At 30.3% G+C, this 18,856-nt stretch overlaps 1 protein-coding gene across 1 annotated transcript; it reads right to left on the bottom strand.

Annotated features, from left to right (window-relative positions):
- Nucleotides 1–7,106: 7,106 nt before the first annotated feature.
- On the bottom strand, nt 7,107–18,024 carry LOC131177414 (putative leucine-rich repeat receptor-like serine/threonine-protein kinase At2g19230). The gene is made up of 14 exons (XM_058142375.1): nt 17,485–18,024; nt 15,100–15,575; nt 14,846–14,960; nt 10,261–10,293; nt 10,070–10,141; nt 9,816–9,887; nt 9,610–9,681; nt 9,412–9,492; nt 9,107–9,261; nt 8,782–8,981; nt 8,516–8,642; nt 8,302–8,364; nt 8,028–8,217; nt 7,107–7,581 (listed from the first exon to the last, which is right to left on the bottom strand). The coding sequence occupies exons 1-14, from the start codon at nt 18,003–18,005 to the stop codon at nt 7,152–7,154; spliced, it is 2,607 nt and encodes an 868-aa protein (XP_057998358.1). The 5' UTR covers nt 18,006–18,024; the 3' UTR covers nt 7,107–7,151.
- Nucleotides 18,025–18,856: the final 832 nt, after the last annotated feature.

Genomic DNA, 18,856 nt, shown 5'->3' on the forward strand with positions numbered 1-18,856 from the left:
AGTGAGTCAGTCAGTCGGGAAGCCTATTGTCTCATCCATAAATAAAGTGGTCCGTGATCATTAATGAATGAAAGTGATCTAATTAGGTTGGATTTATCTTCTCTATCTCATGGACATTCGCCAGGTGGGCTGCCCGTAAACTTGCAGGAGTTGACTTACAGTTTACTGAGGACTCAGGATCCTCTATGCTCTACCATCCTGCATTGGAAAATTTTAATATCGTACAAGTTTATATATATATATATATATATATAAAACAAAATATTTATATAAAAGTATATCTAGTTCCGTTTTATAATAATATAAAATAATATACTTACATCTAATGAATAAAATTATTGTCTATTAAAATTATTTAATCAATTCAATTGACATAAAAATTTAACCATTCATTATATTGCATACTAATTATGTGCATATAGTTTAATTTAAGACTAAATGATATTAATAATAAAAAAAATTCAATTCGTAGAGTTTAGTTATAATAATAATAATAATAATAATAATAATAATAATAATAGTAGTAGTAGTAGTAGTCAAAAGAATAAAATTAATTAACTTAACTAAAAAAAGTTTATAACTATTCTTATGGTAAAAAGTTTAGTGTATAAAAATAATGTAAATGTATGTTCTTTAAATTATTTTTAATTATTAAAAATAAATTAAATGTATTTATACTAAAGTAAATTTAATTATTTATCAGTTATAAATCAAATTTACATATTTAATAAACTAATAACTAAATAGGTTTTATAATATATATATATATATATTAATATTTTTTAGATAATAATAATAATATTAAGTATAATATTATAACAAAAGAGTAATAATATTAATTAAAATTTTATTATTTTAAAGTAGTGTTTATAGCAACATATAAGTGCAAAAAATATTACTAAAATAAATGAACAATTTATTTTTATTATACTTTTCTTATAATGAAATGAAAACATGATATTTCATTAATATAATGTTTGTGTATAAATTAAAATTTATTTTATTATTAAATAAAATCATTTTAAATTATTTAAAAAGAGATAATAATAATAATTATGGTAAATTTAATAATTAAATAAGCCAAAACAATTAACAATTAAAAGAATTGATATATGAACACTTTGATGGTTTAAAATTAAAATAAATAAATAAACGGAAATTTAAATTTTAATTAATAAAATAAAATACCTAAATAAAAATTTAAATGAGACTCAAGGAAAAAATGTAAAATTTCAAAAAATTCCAAAATATATCATACAAAATTTTAAAAAAAATCTCTATCTTTTAGTAATAAAATAAAAAAATTAAAAAAATAAAGACAACAAAAATAAGAAACTCATCAAGGTAAAATAATTCCAATATTGTTATTAGAACAGTGGATTTCACTTCATTACAAATAAAATTAATTCAAAATTCTTTCAATGAAAAAAATAATAATTAAAATAGTTTAAAAGCAGTTGAAATTGAAATAAAAAATAAAAATAGAAAAAAAATTTATGTATATATAATATTTTTAGGAATAATAAAAATTAATTAAAGAGTTTAAAAGATATAATTTAAAATAGAAATTAGGAAAAAGAGAAAGAGATGAGAGGCAAGAGGGTAGTTTTAATGTTCTTAGGAGGAGTGAAATTGCACTCTTTCTAATATGTTAATATAATATACTATGAAATAAAATTAATTTTTTTAAATATTGAAGTATATATATATAAAATGTTTTTAATTAAAAATAAGCATGACATAGTTTTTAACATTAATAATTCAATTTTTAATAAATATAAAAGAAAATATTTTTTATTTTATCTTAAAGAAAATATATTCGATATTTATGTTCATTTGATCATACGCATTTACTGTTGAAACAGAGTTCAAATTGGTGGTCATTGCAATAAAAGGAGAAATCCAAACGCAGCTGCCTCCTTTAGTTTTATATGGGCAAAAGGGTACTTTTACTGTTCTTAGGTGCAGTCAAAATGTGCCCAGATTTAGTAATATATATATAATAATGGCATTAATAGGAAATATTGCAAGATAAAAGGGTTGTTGAATAAACAATGAACCGTACCCAATAGAGGAAGTAAATTTCTCAAAAATTTTAGTTGAATGGCCAAATGCATGCATTGCAGGTTCTGGCCTTCCTTGGCCTAATGCCTTGTTTGCTTAGTAGAGTTGTAGGGATTCCAAATCGAATTGAAAAATCATATCAAACTAATTATAATTACTATACCAAACTTATTTTACTACTTTAATTTAGTTTTGATCCCTCACTGAGATTTAAATATGAACCAAATCAAGAACCAATATTATACAAATATTTTTTATTGCTTTTTTAGATGTATTACATATGCTTTCAATATAATTATATATTTACATACAATTAAGATTGTAATATATATATATATATAACTAAAAGTATATTATATTATGTACTATCGTATTATATTATATAATATATTTAATTTTAAATTATACATGCACCTTATAATTAAAAATTATATAATTTAAAAATAATTGAAAGATATATTGTATGATATTGTAATGCCCCTCTTAGAATTGAATAATATTGTCAACTTTGGACTACTAGATCTCATGATTTTGTCCCTTAGACCTCTTTTTTGAGGTCAAAAAACGCACTATCCAAGTTAATGGTTTACCATGTTATAAGGCCCTTCACCTTTTCCTCCTTTTTCGATATAGAACTCGATTTATTCCTGCCCCTCATTTGGACAAGGTTACCAACGAGCCATGTGCTCCCAGAGGATCACTCTCAGCCGAATTCTTGCTTTCCGCGCGGGATGTTATAGGCTCATCAACTTTCGCTTGGTTCATCCCCGAATCACACCATACAAGGATGAACCATGCACCATACGGTGTGATTCAGGGATGAACCAGGCGGAAGCTTGGGGGCCTGTAACGTCCCGTGTGGAAAGGAAGATCTCGGCTGAGAGTGATCCTCTGGGAGGATATGGCTCGTTGGTAACTTTGTCCAAATGGGGGTAGAAATGAATCAAGTCCTACATCGAAAAGGGAAGAAAAGGTGAAGGGCCTTATAAGGTGGCAAACCACTAACCTGAATAGTGCACTTTACTTAAAAGCAGGGGTTCAAGGGAGAAAGTCATGAGATCTAGTAGTCCAAAACAGACAATAATATCTAGTTCTAAAAGGGACATTATAGATATATTGTTAATTAATAATCTATTGTTATAGTATTATACTTCAAATCTAAACTTCAATTATATACCAGTCAAACCCTTTTTATTAAGATTCCATCGGATTGGATACTTATAAATATCTGACCTGTTGCCATATTTGTAAGGATAATTATACTTCTCCAAGAAACTTCAGGAACAAATTTTAGGTGCACCTTAATACATTAATATAACAGTTTTTATCTAAAAGAAAAAGTTTAAAAATTTCAAGCCAGTACATATGAAATCTATACTTCAGTTTTTACCTTGGACTAGGAGCCATATCAGTATCAATATTCAAATGACTCATTAGTAGTGAATTGCTTGATCTTATAAACCTGGCTTTCATTGTTTGGGATTCTTCAACAGCCATTGCTATAGCCAAGCATTCCTGTAATTCAGCTGGAACATGACTCATGTCTGGCCTCTGTATTGAAGCGTTTGATACACAGGAAAGGGCAGTCTCCACAGCTTTCCAAGCTCAAGTGGCATCAAATTCTCCATGCAATCTGGGATCAACAATGGTTAGAATATCACCCCTGTCAATTTTAGGTGTAATCCATTGATGTATGCAAATGAAGCCCCCATGGGTGTTTCTTATTATTGCAGGCTGATCAGTGATGAGCTCAAGTGGAATAATCCCAAAACTATAAACATCACTTTTTTTTTTTTTGTTAAAGTTACTTGATGCTTGAGCCCTGTTGCAGATAGAAAATAATTAGCCCTATATAACTTTCACCAAAAGCAAATTAATTAGTCAAGAAAAGCACTAACGCAAAACGAACCAATTGACAACCGTCAAACACAAAAAACATGAGCAATTATTAAAAATTCAAGCTCAACGTTGAAACCCAAATATTAAGATTAGAGGTTCTAAAATGTTATTAACCCTTAACCTCTTTTGTATTTTTTAGATGTAGGATTTTAATAAAACAGGCAAATACGTGGAGAAGATATGATGGCAATTTGAACGTGCATAATAATAGAGAGTGCAGAGTTTGCTCTAATGCTATATTAGAAACCTAATAGGCACAACTTTAAAATAACTGGATTAAGGTTAATGATCATACAATGGTATTAAGCTTATCTTTTAGACGTGAGATTTTAATCTTTAACACCACTGAACCAAGGAGGTTTGGTTAAGCTACTCAGGATCGATGTAACCAAATACTTATTAGAATGATTATATTTACTCTTCAATTTTAATTAATTACATTTATGTTCAAAGACATATTTATCTTAGGGCGTTTGGGGGCTCTCAAATGAATTAAGTTGGTTTTTAAAATCATATCACCTTTTCGCATGATTTTAGCTCTTTTAAAATAATTTATTTTTTTACTTAAAAAATAAATTTTAACAATTATATACTTTTTAGAGAAGAAAATTAAACAAATAGAAATAAAAATTTATTAAATTAATTCTTTATATATATATATATATATATATATATATATATATATATATTCTATGATTACTTTTTTCTATTACAGATACTAAGATAATTTAACAAAATTTTACGGTTCATCTTATCCATCAAATAATTAATTATGAAAAATTTATTAACATCACCAAAAAAAATGAAGTTTCTTTATGTAAAAAAAAAAGTAAATACATTTTAAAAATCTAATAAATAAATTATATGTGACAAATTTTATTAAAAAATTATGGGAAAGGGTTTAGATTTATGAAATATTATTTATTAAAATTTTTTAAAAAATATTATATGTGTTTTTTATGTGAGAAAATTTTATTTTTTATTAATTAAATTAATATTTTTTATAATTAATTATTTTAAATCTCGTGAGATTAATTATAAATTTATATTAAATTATATTTTTTTTCATAATTATATGTAACCATAAAAGGCATCAAAATATATATATATATATATATATATATATATATATATATATATATATGCATTAAATTTCAACAACATTATAATTTATTATTTTAAAATTCTTATCACTAAAATATGCATGGTAATACTACTATTACCACTATATTGATACTCTTAAAAAATTTTAAAATATTCATTAAAATTTTATGCAACCAGCGCCCCATAAAATTTATATGGCAATAGTAAAAAATATTAATTTTTTAAAAACCTATTATATTCCCAAGCAATTTTACACTACCTCTGCTATTTCATGTAGGATTAATATATCTAATGGCAAACTAATTAAAAAATGACATTTAAAAATAATAGACAGTTATTATTTAAAAAAAAAAACTATTTTAAACACAGAAAAAACTGAATATTATAAGACCCACTATCTACTTATATGACTCTTATTGACTATCCATTTCATGTAAGTCATCCTAATCACCACTATTTCATATAATATCTGCAAGCATGGCTCTGTCCCTGAGTGGACTGGTTTCTAGCAGTTGATGGATAGTTGCAGGAAAAAGCTACAAAGAAGAGGAGAGGGGATGGATTTTCCTACTGTTTCTTAGCCCCCAAACACAGATTTTGGAGAGGAAAACCCAATAAAAATTAAAGCGTAACGTCGACAGCAGGGTTCAAAGCTGCGCGGGCGAAACCCAACAGATTTCAAGTTCGTCTCCTTAACCACTCGGACATATCGACTCTAATATTTGAATGGCAAAAATTTTAAGGAGGCACTATTACGGGAGGCTGATGCCAAGGTTTTCTATTGGTAGTATAGGGCGCCGAGCTTGATAACGGGAAAGGCTAAGGAGAAGACATCTTGATTCGTTAGTTTTTGAAACTCAAACTTAGTTGGAGGTTTGAGTAAGCATTCGGTTAACTGAATAAAATTTTCTATTAATTATATTGTTAACCAACTTAAAAAATATTAATTAAATTAAAATTAAGAGAAAATTAAAATTAACTGAAATTGAAAATTTTAGTTGGTTATCAGTTATAACCGAATTAATTCATCAAATAAATGAATATATATTTTATATTACAAATTATTTAATAAAATAGTAATAAAAATATATGTATATTTATAAAAAATAATAAATATAATTTAATGTTATTAAAATAATAATTATAAATTAAATATTATTATAAAATCATAAAAATAATAATTATAAATAATATATTATTAATAAAATTATAATTAATATATTAAAAATAACCAAACTAATAATAAAAAATGAAAATTTTTATTATTATTAATAAAAAAATAACCAAATTAAACTTATTATTATCAAAATAACTGAAATTTATTAATTTAATTTATTTATTTATTATAATTAAATAATACGCTCCCACTTAGAGGCTCATTTTTTAATAAAATAGAAATATTTATTATTAAAATAACTGAATTTCATTAGTTTAGTTTAATTTTTTTTATTATAATTGAATAATACGCTCCCTACTCGGAGGCTCATCTTTTAATAGGAAAAAACATTTATTTGACAAATTAGTGCTTCCAATTTGCAGCCTGGTGGCTGTGCAAACATACCAAATTATTATTATAAAAAAATATCTAAATTCATTTAATTTTATATTTTTTAATTGATAATCTACATAAAAAATATTTTTATTAATAATTTATATTTTAAAATTTAATAACTTTATAAAATATTTAAATTCTATTTATTTAAAATATAATATATAAAAATTTATAAATATTATTATAAAAACACATATTTCATATTTAATTAATTACAAATAAGCTCCATTAATGAATACTCAAATATGTAAAATCTAAACACGATCCAAACATATTACAAATATTATACTTCAAATCTGAACCCATCCTAATTTCGATTATATGCTACCTAAATTCATCCTATTAGATTGAATATCCACAAATATCTGACCAGTTACTATCCTAAAATTTTGTAATGATAATTATGCATCTCCAAGAAACTTCATAAGCAAATTATTGGTGCAGCTTAATACATTAATATAACCGTTTTTGTAAAAAGAGAAAAAAGTTTAAAAATTTCAAGCCAGTATATATGAGATCTATACTTCAGTTTTTACCTTGGACTAGGAGCCATATCAGTATCAATATTCAAGGGGCTAATTGGTAGTGAATTGCTTGATCTTAGGACCCTGGCTTTCATTGTTTGGGATTCTTCAACAGCCATTACTATAGCCAAGCATTCCTGTAATTCAGCTAGTACATGACTCATGTCTGGCCTCCGTATTGAAGCGTTTGATATACAGGAAAAGGCAGTCTCCACAGCTTTCCAGGCTGAAGTGGCATCGAATTCTCCATCCAGTCTGGGATCAACAATGGTTAGAATATCACCCCTGTCGATTATAGGTCTAATCCATTGATGTATGCAAATAAAACCCCCATGGGCCTTTCTTGTTATTGCAGGCTGACCAGTTATGAGCTCAAGTAGAATAATCCCAAAGCTATAAACATCACTTTTTTTGTTAAAGTTTCCTGATGCTTGAGCCCTGTTGCAGACAGAAAATAATTAGCCCTATATAACTTTCACCAAAAGCAAATTAATTAGTAAAGAACAGCGCAAATGCAAAACGAACCAATTGACGACCGTCAAACGCAAAAAAAATGAGCAATCCAGATGTTAAGATTAGAGGTTCTAAAATGTTATTAACCCTTAACCTCTTTTGTATTTTTTAGATGTAGGATTTTAATAAAACAGGCAAATACGTGGAGAAGATATGATGGCAATTTGAACGTGCATAATAATAGAGAGTGCAGAGTTGGCTCTAATGCTATATTAGAAACCTAATAAGCACAACTTTAAAATCCCTGTATTAAGGTTAATAATCATACAATGCTATTAAGCTTATCTTTTAGATGTGAGATTTTAATCTTTAGCACCACTGAACCAAGGAGGTTTGGTTAAGCTTTAACCCTTGCTAAAAAAAACCCTTACTCAGGATCGACGTAACCAAATGTGCCAGCAGGGCAAGTTGATACATGTGAACCACTTTCATTGGTGAAAGCTCTAGACAATCCAAAATCAGCGATCTTTGCTTGCCATTTTTCGTTCAATAAGATGTTGGAAGTCTTCAAATCCCTGTGGATAATCGGTGGTTTGCAACCATTATGTAGATACTCCAGTCCTGCAAAACCCGTTAGCCATGGATAAGATTGATGAATGGGGAACCAAAAAGTAAAGAAAAATAGAAATGGATTTGCTTGAGAACCATAAGCTGCATCTACTGCAATTTGAAATCTCTCTTTCCAAGTCAGAACACTTCCACTTTTCTCTACAACCAAAATACATCAGGCTATCATTGTCAGAGTTGTCTTGAGGAAATTTGCAAAAAAAAGAAAGGACTTCCATTTAGAGAAGAAATCTAGAAAAATCGACAAATTAAGTGATTAACAAAAATCTTTTACAGGTTGTGATAGACATACTTGATAAATGCTGTTGCAAGTTTCCATTAACCATGTACTCGTATACCAATGCCATGTTATGACTATCATTGCAGTACCCAATTAGTGAAACCAAATTCCTATGATGAACAACCATCAAGAGCTGCACCTGCATTTTAATTTTGAAAAACCACTATTAATCAGACTGTATATTTATTTATACTATATATCTTGTAATAGTGGCAGAAAGGCACAAATAATTGATTAAATTGAGTTGAAAATGACGCTGCAGTAGTGCTATATCTAACCTCTGCTTGAAATTCCTTGTAGCCTTGATTTGATGATTGAGATAACACCTTAATTGCAACTTGAGTGCCATCTTTTAGGGTTCCAAAGTAAACTTTTCCAAAGCCCCCTCCTCCGATGGCGGTCTTAAAGTTATCAGTAACACTAATAATCTCTGAGTAACTAAAGGTCTGATTCTTTGATATTTGTGTTTCTGCTATTGCTGTGCAAGTAGCATAGACAGAATTTGAAATATATGGATAAAGAGAAAAAAAAATGATATGTAGTTTATAGTTTTATAACTTTTAGTAAGCTAACTAATATGCAAATAGAGGAAAAATAGATTACCTTGCTGTCTTCTATGTCTCCAAGAGATAGCTATCATGCATAGGAGCAGAAGCATCAACATCAATATTGATATAATTGATGCAACAACTGGAAGAAGAAAATGTTTCTTTTTCTCACATGAATCCGACTGGCATAAATTTGGATTTTTGTCGAAGCTAGCATTAAGTATGACATCATCAATTCATCATATAACAGACATTAAACAAGCTATGGATTTCAATATCATTATTTTTTTTTTCATTGGTTCATTTAATAGCTGGAAAAAAGATGAAAACAAAATGGTGGACAAGAGAAGACGTTCAAACCTTAACTGCAATGTTCCATTGTTAGACTTTTTTATAAGGGACTGTGGAATGGATCCAGTGAACTTGTTCCCAGTTAAATTTCTGAAAAGAATGTATACTAAATCATTCGTATAATTCATCAAAACCCCTTCCTTCCCCACAAATAAAAAAAAAAAAAAAAAGGAAAATCATGTATTCTATGCTTAAGTTTCTTCTCACAGAGTATTTAAATTCGGCAGTTGTGCTAAAAATTCTGGCACCGGCCCTGTCAATTCATTGTAAGATAAATCCCTGAAAGAAAAGATGCCATTATAATATCAGTTATATTTATTTGGTGAAGGCAGGATCTTAGTTCCCTACTGGGAGATTTAACCATGCTTAGGCGAGGTTCAACAATTATTTTTTCTTTTTTTGGGGAAACTTACAGCAAAGTTAAGTTCAACAGTTCTGAAAAAAAATTGGGCAGAATTCCAGTCAATTTATTGTATGATAAATCCCTGAGAAGACAACAAAAAGATCAAGATATATTATATTTTACACGACGACAGAGTAAGATATGTGAAAGCTCCACCCCTGTAACATGGGTGCTCTGTTTCTGCATCCCATGGGAGAATGTCTTAATTTTATTGTAGAGCACGTATTGAAAAGAACCGTTAGAAACTTAGTCAATAACACTTACAAGGACTGAATTGCCTTGAGGGCAGAGAGCGACGGAGCTATTTCGCCAGTCAATTTCCTTGAACTGAGGTCCCTGTTCACATATCAGAGAGTAAGCTTGAGTGAGATGTTGACATCAAATGATAATCAAAGTAATGGTGTGCAGCGGAAAGAAAATACATATTCTTATGAATTTAAATGTGCACTACTCACAATGAGATGATCCTTGGAGGATTTTTGTCATAACTACTGTTAGAAGAAAGAATACAAGTAATGAAGAAAAGGATTGTGTATTTGTCTGTGTCCCATTTACAGAGATATTACATCTATTTATACATGAGAATATGAACTAATTTGGACAAGAATAATAATTGCTATAATTATGCTACACAAATCTCCTATAATCATGCTGATTGCTGTAATTATGTTACACAAATCTCCTATAATCATGCTGATTGCTGTAATTATGCTAACACCCCCCCTCAAACTCAAGGTGGTAGCACAGGTGCCAACTTGAGTTTGCTTAAGAGATCCTGAAAGCGAGCGGGAGGATGCGTTTTGGTGAATATATCAGCGGTTTGGCTTACAGAGGAGATAGGAATCAAACATATGGTGCCATGAGCAACATGATGACGTACAAAATGACAATAAATTTCGATGTGTTTGTACGCTCATGAAATACATCATTATGAGAAATCAGATGGCACTTCTATTATCGCAATGGAGTATTGTGGCGTAAGAATGAGTGACACCCAAATCGATTAATAACCACCGTAACCAAAGTAATTCGGATGTAGCATCGGCAAGAGCACGATATTCAGATTACGTATAGAACGCGTGCAACAACGGTTGCTTTTTGCTACGCCAAGAGATAAGAGAATTACCCAAGAAGAAACAATAACCGGTTGTAGAGCGACGATGCAGCCGATCACCAGCCCAATCAGATCGAGTAGCGGATAATACTAGGGAGGAGGTAGCGGAAAAGTGCAAACCATGAAAAAGAGTGCCTTTGATATAACGAAGGATTCGGCATCGCAGAGAAATGAGTTGAGCGAGGAGCGACATAAACCGTGACCGGATGAACAAGATATGAAATATCGTGTCGAGTAATCGTGAGATAAACAAGACTCGACAAATGTCGATATAAAGTAGGATCATCAAGAGGAGTGCCATCAAGAGGTGTAAGTTTGCAATTGAGCTCCAATGGGGTTGATCTTGTTTTGCTATCGATGATGCCCCGAGAAAGTAAGTCGGATGCATACTTGGCTTGAGATAGATAATAGCCATCGAATTTTGAGAAACTTCAAGGCCCAAAAATAGCCGAGAACCTGTGTCTTTCATTTCAAAATGTTGATTGAGATAATGTTGTAACTCTAAAATACCGGATGAATCATCTCCTGTTATTATCATATCATCAACATAAAGCGTAGAAGAACAATACCACCGTCTCGACGAGTGAATAATGCGTAATCATGTGGACTAGAGAAAACCAAGTTGAGCAAGAGTGGAACTAAATTTGGCAAACCAGGCCACAGGAGCTTGTTTTAATCCATATAAGGCTCGGAAGTTTGCAAACCTTATGAGGAGAATGATAACCGAGGAGGATGCATATAAACCTCTTCATTAAATCACCATGAAGAAAAGCATTTTTAACATCCATCCGAAAAGTTTCCATTTACTGACTGCAGCAATAGCTAAGAGATGCGAATAGATGTTAATCGGGCCACTTTGAGCAAAAGTTTCCTCATAGTCGATACCATACTCTTGAGTGTACCCTTTGTCTAATAATCTAGCTTTGTAGCGTTCAATAGTTCCATCAGACAGGGTCTTGATTTTGTAAATCCATTTGCAAACAATAGGAGTCTTGTTTGGTGGAAGATCAACTAAATCCCAAGTATGAGTTTTCTCTAAAGCCCAAGTTCATCGGTCATAGCTTGTCGCCAAAGAGGGTCGTCGATTGCCTCACGATAAGAATGAGGCTCATGAAGGGTTGCAATAGTAGAGTAACAATGAAAATCGGAAAGATAATGAGGAGTTTCTCTTACACGGGTAGAACGACGAAGAGTAGTGCTAGGAGGAGATGCAGGCGCAGGTACTGGATCAACAACTGGTGCTGATTCAACAGGGGCAGGTGTAGTTGGGCTAATATTGAGCACATCACAATCACCGGATCGGGACTTGGAAACAGACTCTTTGGAGGAGTCGGTGAAAATAGAGAGTCGGTATTGTGAGTGATGAAATTTGGAAAGAGAAGAGAACATAGTATTTTCCCAAAAGGTAACATGACGAGAGATGCGTAACTTATTAGAAACAGGATCCCAACAACGATACCCTTTGTGTTCAATTCCATAACCAAGAAAACAACATAGACTAGAACGGGTTTCTAATTTGTTATGTTCATGAGGTTGTAAAAGAACAAAAGAAACACATCAAAAAGGTTTAAGGATGGAATAGTAAGGAGGTTGTCCATACTTCTTTTCAAAAGTAGATAAATTATGTAGAACCAAGTTAGGATGAAGATTTATAACATTAACATCATGAAAAGCTGCTTCTCCCGAAAATTTTTCTGGACATGAGGCAGAATGAAGAAGAGTACGTCTGAGAATCAAGAATATGGCGATGCTTGCGTTATGCTCGCTCATTCGTTGAGAGGTGTGAGGACAAGAACGTTGAACAACGGTGCCTTGTTGACTAAGAAATCAAGCAAAGAAGAATCCCGAGATTCCATGGCATTGTCTGTTCGGAGAATTTTAATGTCACAAGAGAATTGAGTTTTAATCATTTTTGCAAATGTGATGTAAATTTGTGATAATTCAGATTGATGTTTCAAAAAATATATCTAAGTAAACCGAGAATAATCATCAATAAATATCACAAAATAACGAAAACCATTTATTGAAGAAATAGGAGAAGGACCCCAAATGTAAGAATGAATTAAACCAAAAGGAGTGTCTAAAGTAGTATTATTATGAGAAATAAATAATGCAAGTTGTTTTACAAGTTGACAATTTAAATAATTAAATGACTCAAACTTAGTAGATCCTAATAATCCACGAGAAATTAAAGGTTGAATTTTACTGGCAGAAGCATGACCAAAAAGAAGATGCCATTGGTGAATGGAGGAATTAGGGATTGTAGCTGCAGACACAAATCTCTGAGGAAGATGTAAAGATGCAAGCTCAAATAATCGACCCACTCTGCGACCTCCCCAAAAATCTGTCCCATTTGTGGATCTTGTACCTGGACACCATGGGGAGAAAAAATAACATTTAGTCCTTTTTCACACAACTGACCAACAGAAATAAGATTGAGTGTCAAATTAGGGATATAATAGGTGTCAGGGAGATGAAGATTTGAGGTAGACACATGACCAATATGTGTGATGTTCATTTTAATACCATTTGCAGTATGGATTGGTGGTAAGGAAGATACAGATTTTGTAGAAAACAAGAATTTAAGATTAGTGGTCATATGATTACAACATGCAGAGTCAAAAAGCCAATAAGAATTACCCGAGTGGCGCATATGGCGCAGGAGAATTAGAAGAGATAACTGTTTGAATAGTGCCTCAAGATCACTCATGGTGATGGCGGTAGAGCCCTCGATGTGCAAACAAGATGTGAGAGGAAGATCTAGGCTTTGAGACATTCTTGAATTTAGAATGCCCTCCTTTTGGTCTTGGAGGGCATGTGGGATAATGTTCAAGAATATGACCGTAACCATGATAATATCTGCATTCTATAGTAGGACAATATGCAAAAGCATGACCAATTTGATTACAATTCTTATAGAGTTGATTGCTAGATTTCTGATGTGAGGATCGAGTAGTTGCAAGAGCAGTTTCAAATTGAGAAGTTTTATCCAAACTGAGACGAGTCTCTTCAAAAATAATCTCTTGAATAGCGCTTTCCAATGATGGGAGTGGATTTCGATGTAGCAGGACGCTCGAACGGCCTCATATTCGATCAAGAGCCATTAGAACTTGAATGAGATGAAGATGATCTTCACTGATTTTGGCCTGAGATATTTGATTCCAAATAGGTTGGACCTGGGCAAGAAAATCATTCACAGATTGACCTGCTTCTTGTTTCAGATTATGAAGAGTAGTCCACAATTGATAATAGTGGGCAAGTCCAGTGGTCCGATATCGATTAGCCAAAAAATCCTGATTTCTTTGCGAGTCATAATTAGCAAACCGATGTGGATGGACGAGACAGAGGTATTGCGAAACGTGTGATGATCTGATGATTTTTACTATCCCAATCCTTAAGACAGTCAACAAATTTTGCATCAGTTTCATCGTTCTCTCTTGTCGGCGTAGTGATATCTCCGGTAACAATACGCCAAAGCTTGCGACCTATCAAAAAACTTTTCATTCCTTGAACCCAAAGATTATAGTTGGAACCAGTCAGAACTGTTGCAATAGGTTTTGAAATATCAGATTTCTCCATTGATAACAAGATGAGGAAAAAAAAAATGGTATAATAATAGGTATGAAAGAATGAACCAGAACAGGTTGTAGAGAGAGCAGAGAGACCCCAAAAAACTAGAAATAAAAGTTTTATGGCTCTGATACCATGTTAGAAGAAAGAATACAAGTAATGAAGAAAAGGATTGTGTATTTGTCTGTGTCCCATTTACAGAGATATTACATCTATTTATACATGAGAATATGAACTAATTTGGACAAGAATAATAATTGCTATAATTATGCTACACAAATCTCCTATAATCATGCTGATTGCTGTAATTATGTTACACAAATCTCCTATAATCATGCTGATTGCTGTAATTATGCTAACAACTACTACAGTTCAAACCATTCCATGAAAATTCTCTTGGCACACATGGGTCTCCTTGCCATTCATCTTCATTTATGTTGTATGATCGCATGACGGCCATGATTGCATCAACTTTGATTGCACAAGAAAAATATAGATTTAATATTTTTTTAGAACACACGCACACACGCACGGATTAGCAACAGAAATGGACAGCTATGAAGATTAATTGCTACTGATATAACAATTAATATAAATATAAAAAGCATACCATCCGCTTGGTCTGTTGGAGAACGAGGAAGCTTAATTATATAGAGAATCTCGAAGGCATTGAGAATGGGTGGAAGGTGAGAGTTGCTCGTTGAATTGATAGTAAAGTTAATATCGCCTTTGGTTGTTAATTTAAGAGGTATAGTCCGTGGCTTGAAGTATTCCAGGCTAAAGGGTCCATAGTTGTGATCATTCAGAGTAATTGTGAATTCTCTTCGTTGATCTTGTGGAAACTCTACAATTTCAGCGAAGTGAAAGTAGACATGAAAATTGCACGATGGGGAACAGTAAAACCTCTTGTTGTACGTCAATGAGCCAATGTCATTTTGGGCCTGGGCCGCAGTTCTTAACACTTCAATGGGTAGTTTGTAGGAAGAATTAATTTCTTGGAGTTGTGTGTCTGATGTGGCATTGACCAAAGTCCAAGTAGCAAACCCATAAGTTCTCCAGACGCGATGGAAGACATCATCCTTGTACCTAAATAATAGAGATAACACAATACCTATTTTATTTATCCCAAAAGAAAATTAAACATTACATGCTGCTAGTGCACCTATTAGCTTCTAATGTCTTTTATATATATATATATATATATATATATAAAATTGTTTTTAAGTAAAATTTCAAATTAAAACTCATTAGTAGAAAATATTTTGAAATAATATTATTTTAGATGCTAAAAAAATGAATTTAAACCGTTTTAAATAAATTTTATATTAGAATTCAAATCTAATTTAAATGGATTTTTAAGTAGAATTCAAGCGTTTTGAATAAATTTAAAAGTGATATAATTAAATTATATGAATTGTATTATTTGGGACAACTAAAAATAGAATGATTATATTTACTTTTCAATTTTAATTAATTATCTTTATTTCAAAGACATATTTATCTTAGGGTCTTTTGGGGGCTTTTAATAGCTCTCTCAAATTAATTAAGTTGGTTTTTTAAAATCATATCACTTTTTCACATGATTTTAATTAGCTCTTTTAAAATAATTTATTTTTAACTTAAAAAATAAATTTTAACAATTATATACTTTTTAGACAAGAAAATTAAACAAATAGAAATATAAATTTATTAAATTAATTCTTTATGTATATATATATTCTCTATGATTACTTTGTTCTGTTACATAAAATAAAATAATTTAACAAAATTTTACAATTCATTTTATTCGTAAAATAATTAATTATGAAAAATATTAATTATGACAAATTTATTAAACATCAAGAAAAAATTAAAGTTTTTTTATATAAAAAAACTAAAATATAATTTAAAAAACTAATAAATAAATTATATGTGACAATTTTTATTAAAAAAAATTATAGGAAAGGGTTTAGGATATATGAAATATTATTTATTAGAATTTTTTAAAAAAAATATTATGTGTGTTTTTTATGTGAGCAAATTTTATTTTTTTATTAATTAAGTTAATAAATTTTTTTATAATTAACTATTTCATAAAAAAAAATCATTTTAAAAAATCTCATGAGATTAAGTTAAATTATATATTTTTTTCATAATTATATGGAAACAAGTAAAAATAAAAGTCACCAATATCTATATGTATTAACTTTCAAGGACAACAATATAATTCATTATTTCAAAATTCTTATCACTAAAATATGCATGGTAATACTATATGTAAAAACAACTTTTACTTGCTTAATGCGTCTCTTATATTAAAGTAGCTTATAGGTTTCTACGTCTCTTATTTTAAAAAATTAATATTTTATATGTTAGAAAAAAAAGATTGAAGTTATTATAGAAAAAAAATTTGAAGTTATTATTAACACAATAATTTTATATGGCAATGGTCACCATATTTACGAACTACCCTACAAAGTAATCTTTAATTGCCTAAGATGATACTTTTCCCCTATGACAAGGATTAAGTCAGGATGTCGACCTACGTCTGTAGGGGCAATGGTTACATTGTAATAATTCCTTTTTTTTTTTTTTCTTATCGATGAAAAATTATGTAATTACTTTGTTTTTATTAAAATAATTTTTATTTTATAAATAATTATTATTAAATAAATTAATAATAATTCATGATAAAAATATTAAAATGTAAAAAAAGTAAATAAAAAATAAAATTATAGTGCACTTTTATTGGTTATCTACTAGAGCTATTATTGAAAAAAAATTTATATATTTTTAAATAAATTAATTAAAAATTTTGAAAAATAATTTAAAATTAACTTTAATATATTTTAATGGTAAAAATATTAAAATAATAATAATTTTTTTAAAGTACTATTTTTAACATTTAAAATAGGTTTTTTTTTTGAAGCGTTTTTTCTCTTGTAAAACTCAATATTAAAACAAGCCTTAACTGTACCAATAATATCTGACTAGAATCAAATGCACATCTACTTACCTGAAAAGAGTGTCAGTAGGATAGCCAAGTTGGAATCTTCGAGTAGCAAGTAGTGATCCAAACTCACTTCTATAAATGGAATCATTCACAGAGTATAATTCCAATGCTGAAATGAAAGGTACTCCTAAGCCTTTGTTTATAAGACACACATGAATAATTCCAGTTGAAGAAAAATGAAAGATCTCGCGAAATATCCACCCATTAAGATTTAGATCATTAACTGTCATCCAAAGGTTAACCCCTATGTGCACATCAAACGTTGGAGGTTGATTATTGCCATCGTAATTTCCATAACAATATAAAGCTCTGATCAAGTAATTATGATTTTTTCCCTGTTCAGGTCGCAGAATATAGCAGTTCTTTTTTTCCGTTGGAAAACTTCTTAAATTCTTACACAATCGATCTGTAAAGGCCTTTGGTGAGATGAAAATTCCTGTATCATGATTTTCGCCGGTGCTTATGAAATCTCTATCTGACTTGAAAAGCAATCCCATATTTTCATCAACATAGTCTTCATCCATTCCGCAATCGATGCTTATGGAGCCTTTAAATTGGACACCAAGATGGTAGTAGTTAGATAGGCCAAATAACATGTAAATTTTCCTATTTTTTTTTTCTCTTATTATTTTTTTTTCATTTAGTTGCGATTAGTACAAACTCAATATTTCATTAATTTAGAGATGATTCCAGAATTACTATGATATTGATTGATAAATAAACTCTTTAGTTATAATTATAACGGAGTTGTAGATTATTTAACTAAAAAAATAATAATTAATTGGGTGACAAAATTTAACGGGTTGGATTTGTAACTCCCGAGGCAAACTAGACTTAATAACTCCTTTACTGGGCCTAGCATATATAAACTCTCTAACATTTATATATCCCACGGACGTGGATATGATAGGATTTGTGCTTTACCTGGGTTTCCTGTGGCAAGCTTTCTTCTTCCAGCGGGTTCATTATTTGCTGCTACGGCTACTTTAGAGCTCCCAGAAGTAGCGTATATTGGAGTAAAAATTAGCAATAGTATTGAAAACAAAAAGAATCTCGGCCAACCGTCCATGTTGATGATCCCCTTTTTTTTGGGCGAAGGTTGATGATCCGTTAGCCTACAAGTAAAGAAAACTTGGTTGAAATTGGTTGCCTCTAAGTGCTAGCACACATAGGAACGGTTCTATATATGGTATATTCAAGTGCGGAGACTTATGTTCTATACAGCCGTTGGATCTTGGAGATTGAATTATAGCCGTTCATTAAAGAAACTATAAACAGAAGCTTTGCTTGTAACTTGGGGAAGACAAACAATAAGGGTGACCTGCGTGACTTGCTTTGTCGTAAGGAATGGGTCGGTGAATATAAGTCAATTCTA

Source organism: Hevea brasiliensis, unplaced genomic scaffold, assembly GCF_030052815.1.
Source record: "Hevea brasiliensis isolate MT/VB/25A 57/8 unplaced genomic scaffold, ASM3005281v1 Scaf46, whole genome shotgun sequence".
NCBI lineage: Eukaryota > Viridiplantae > Streptophyta > Magnoliopsida > Malpighiales > Euphorbiaceae > Hevea > Hevea brasiliensis.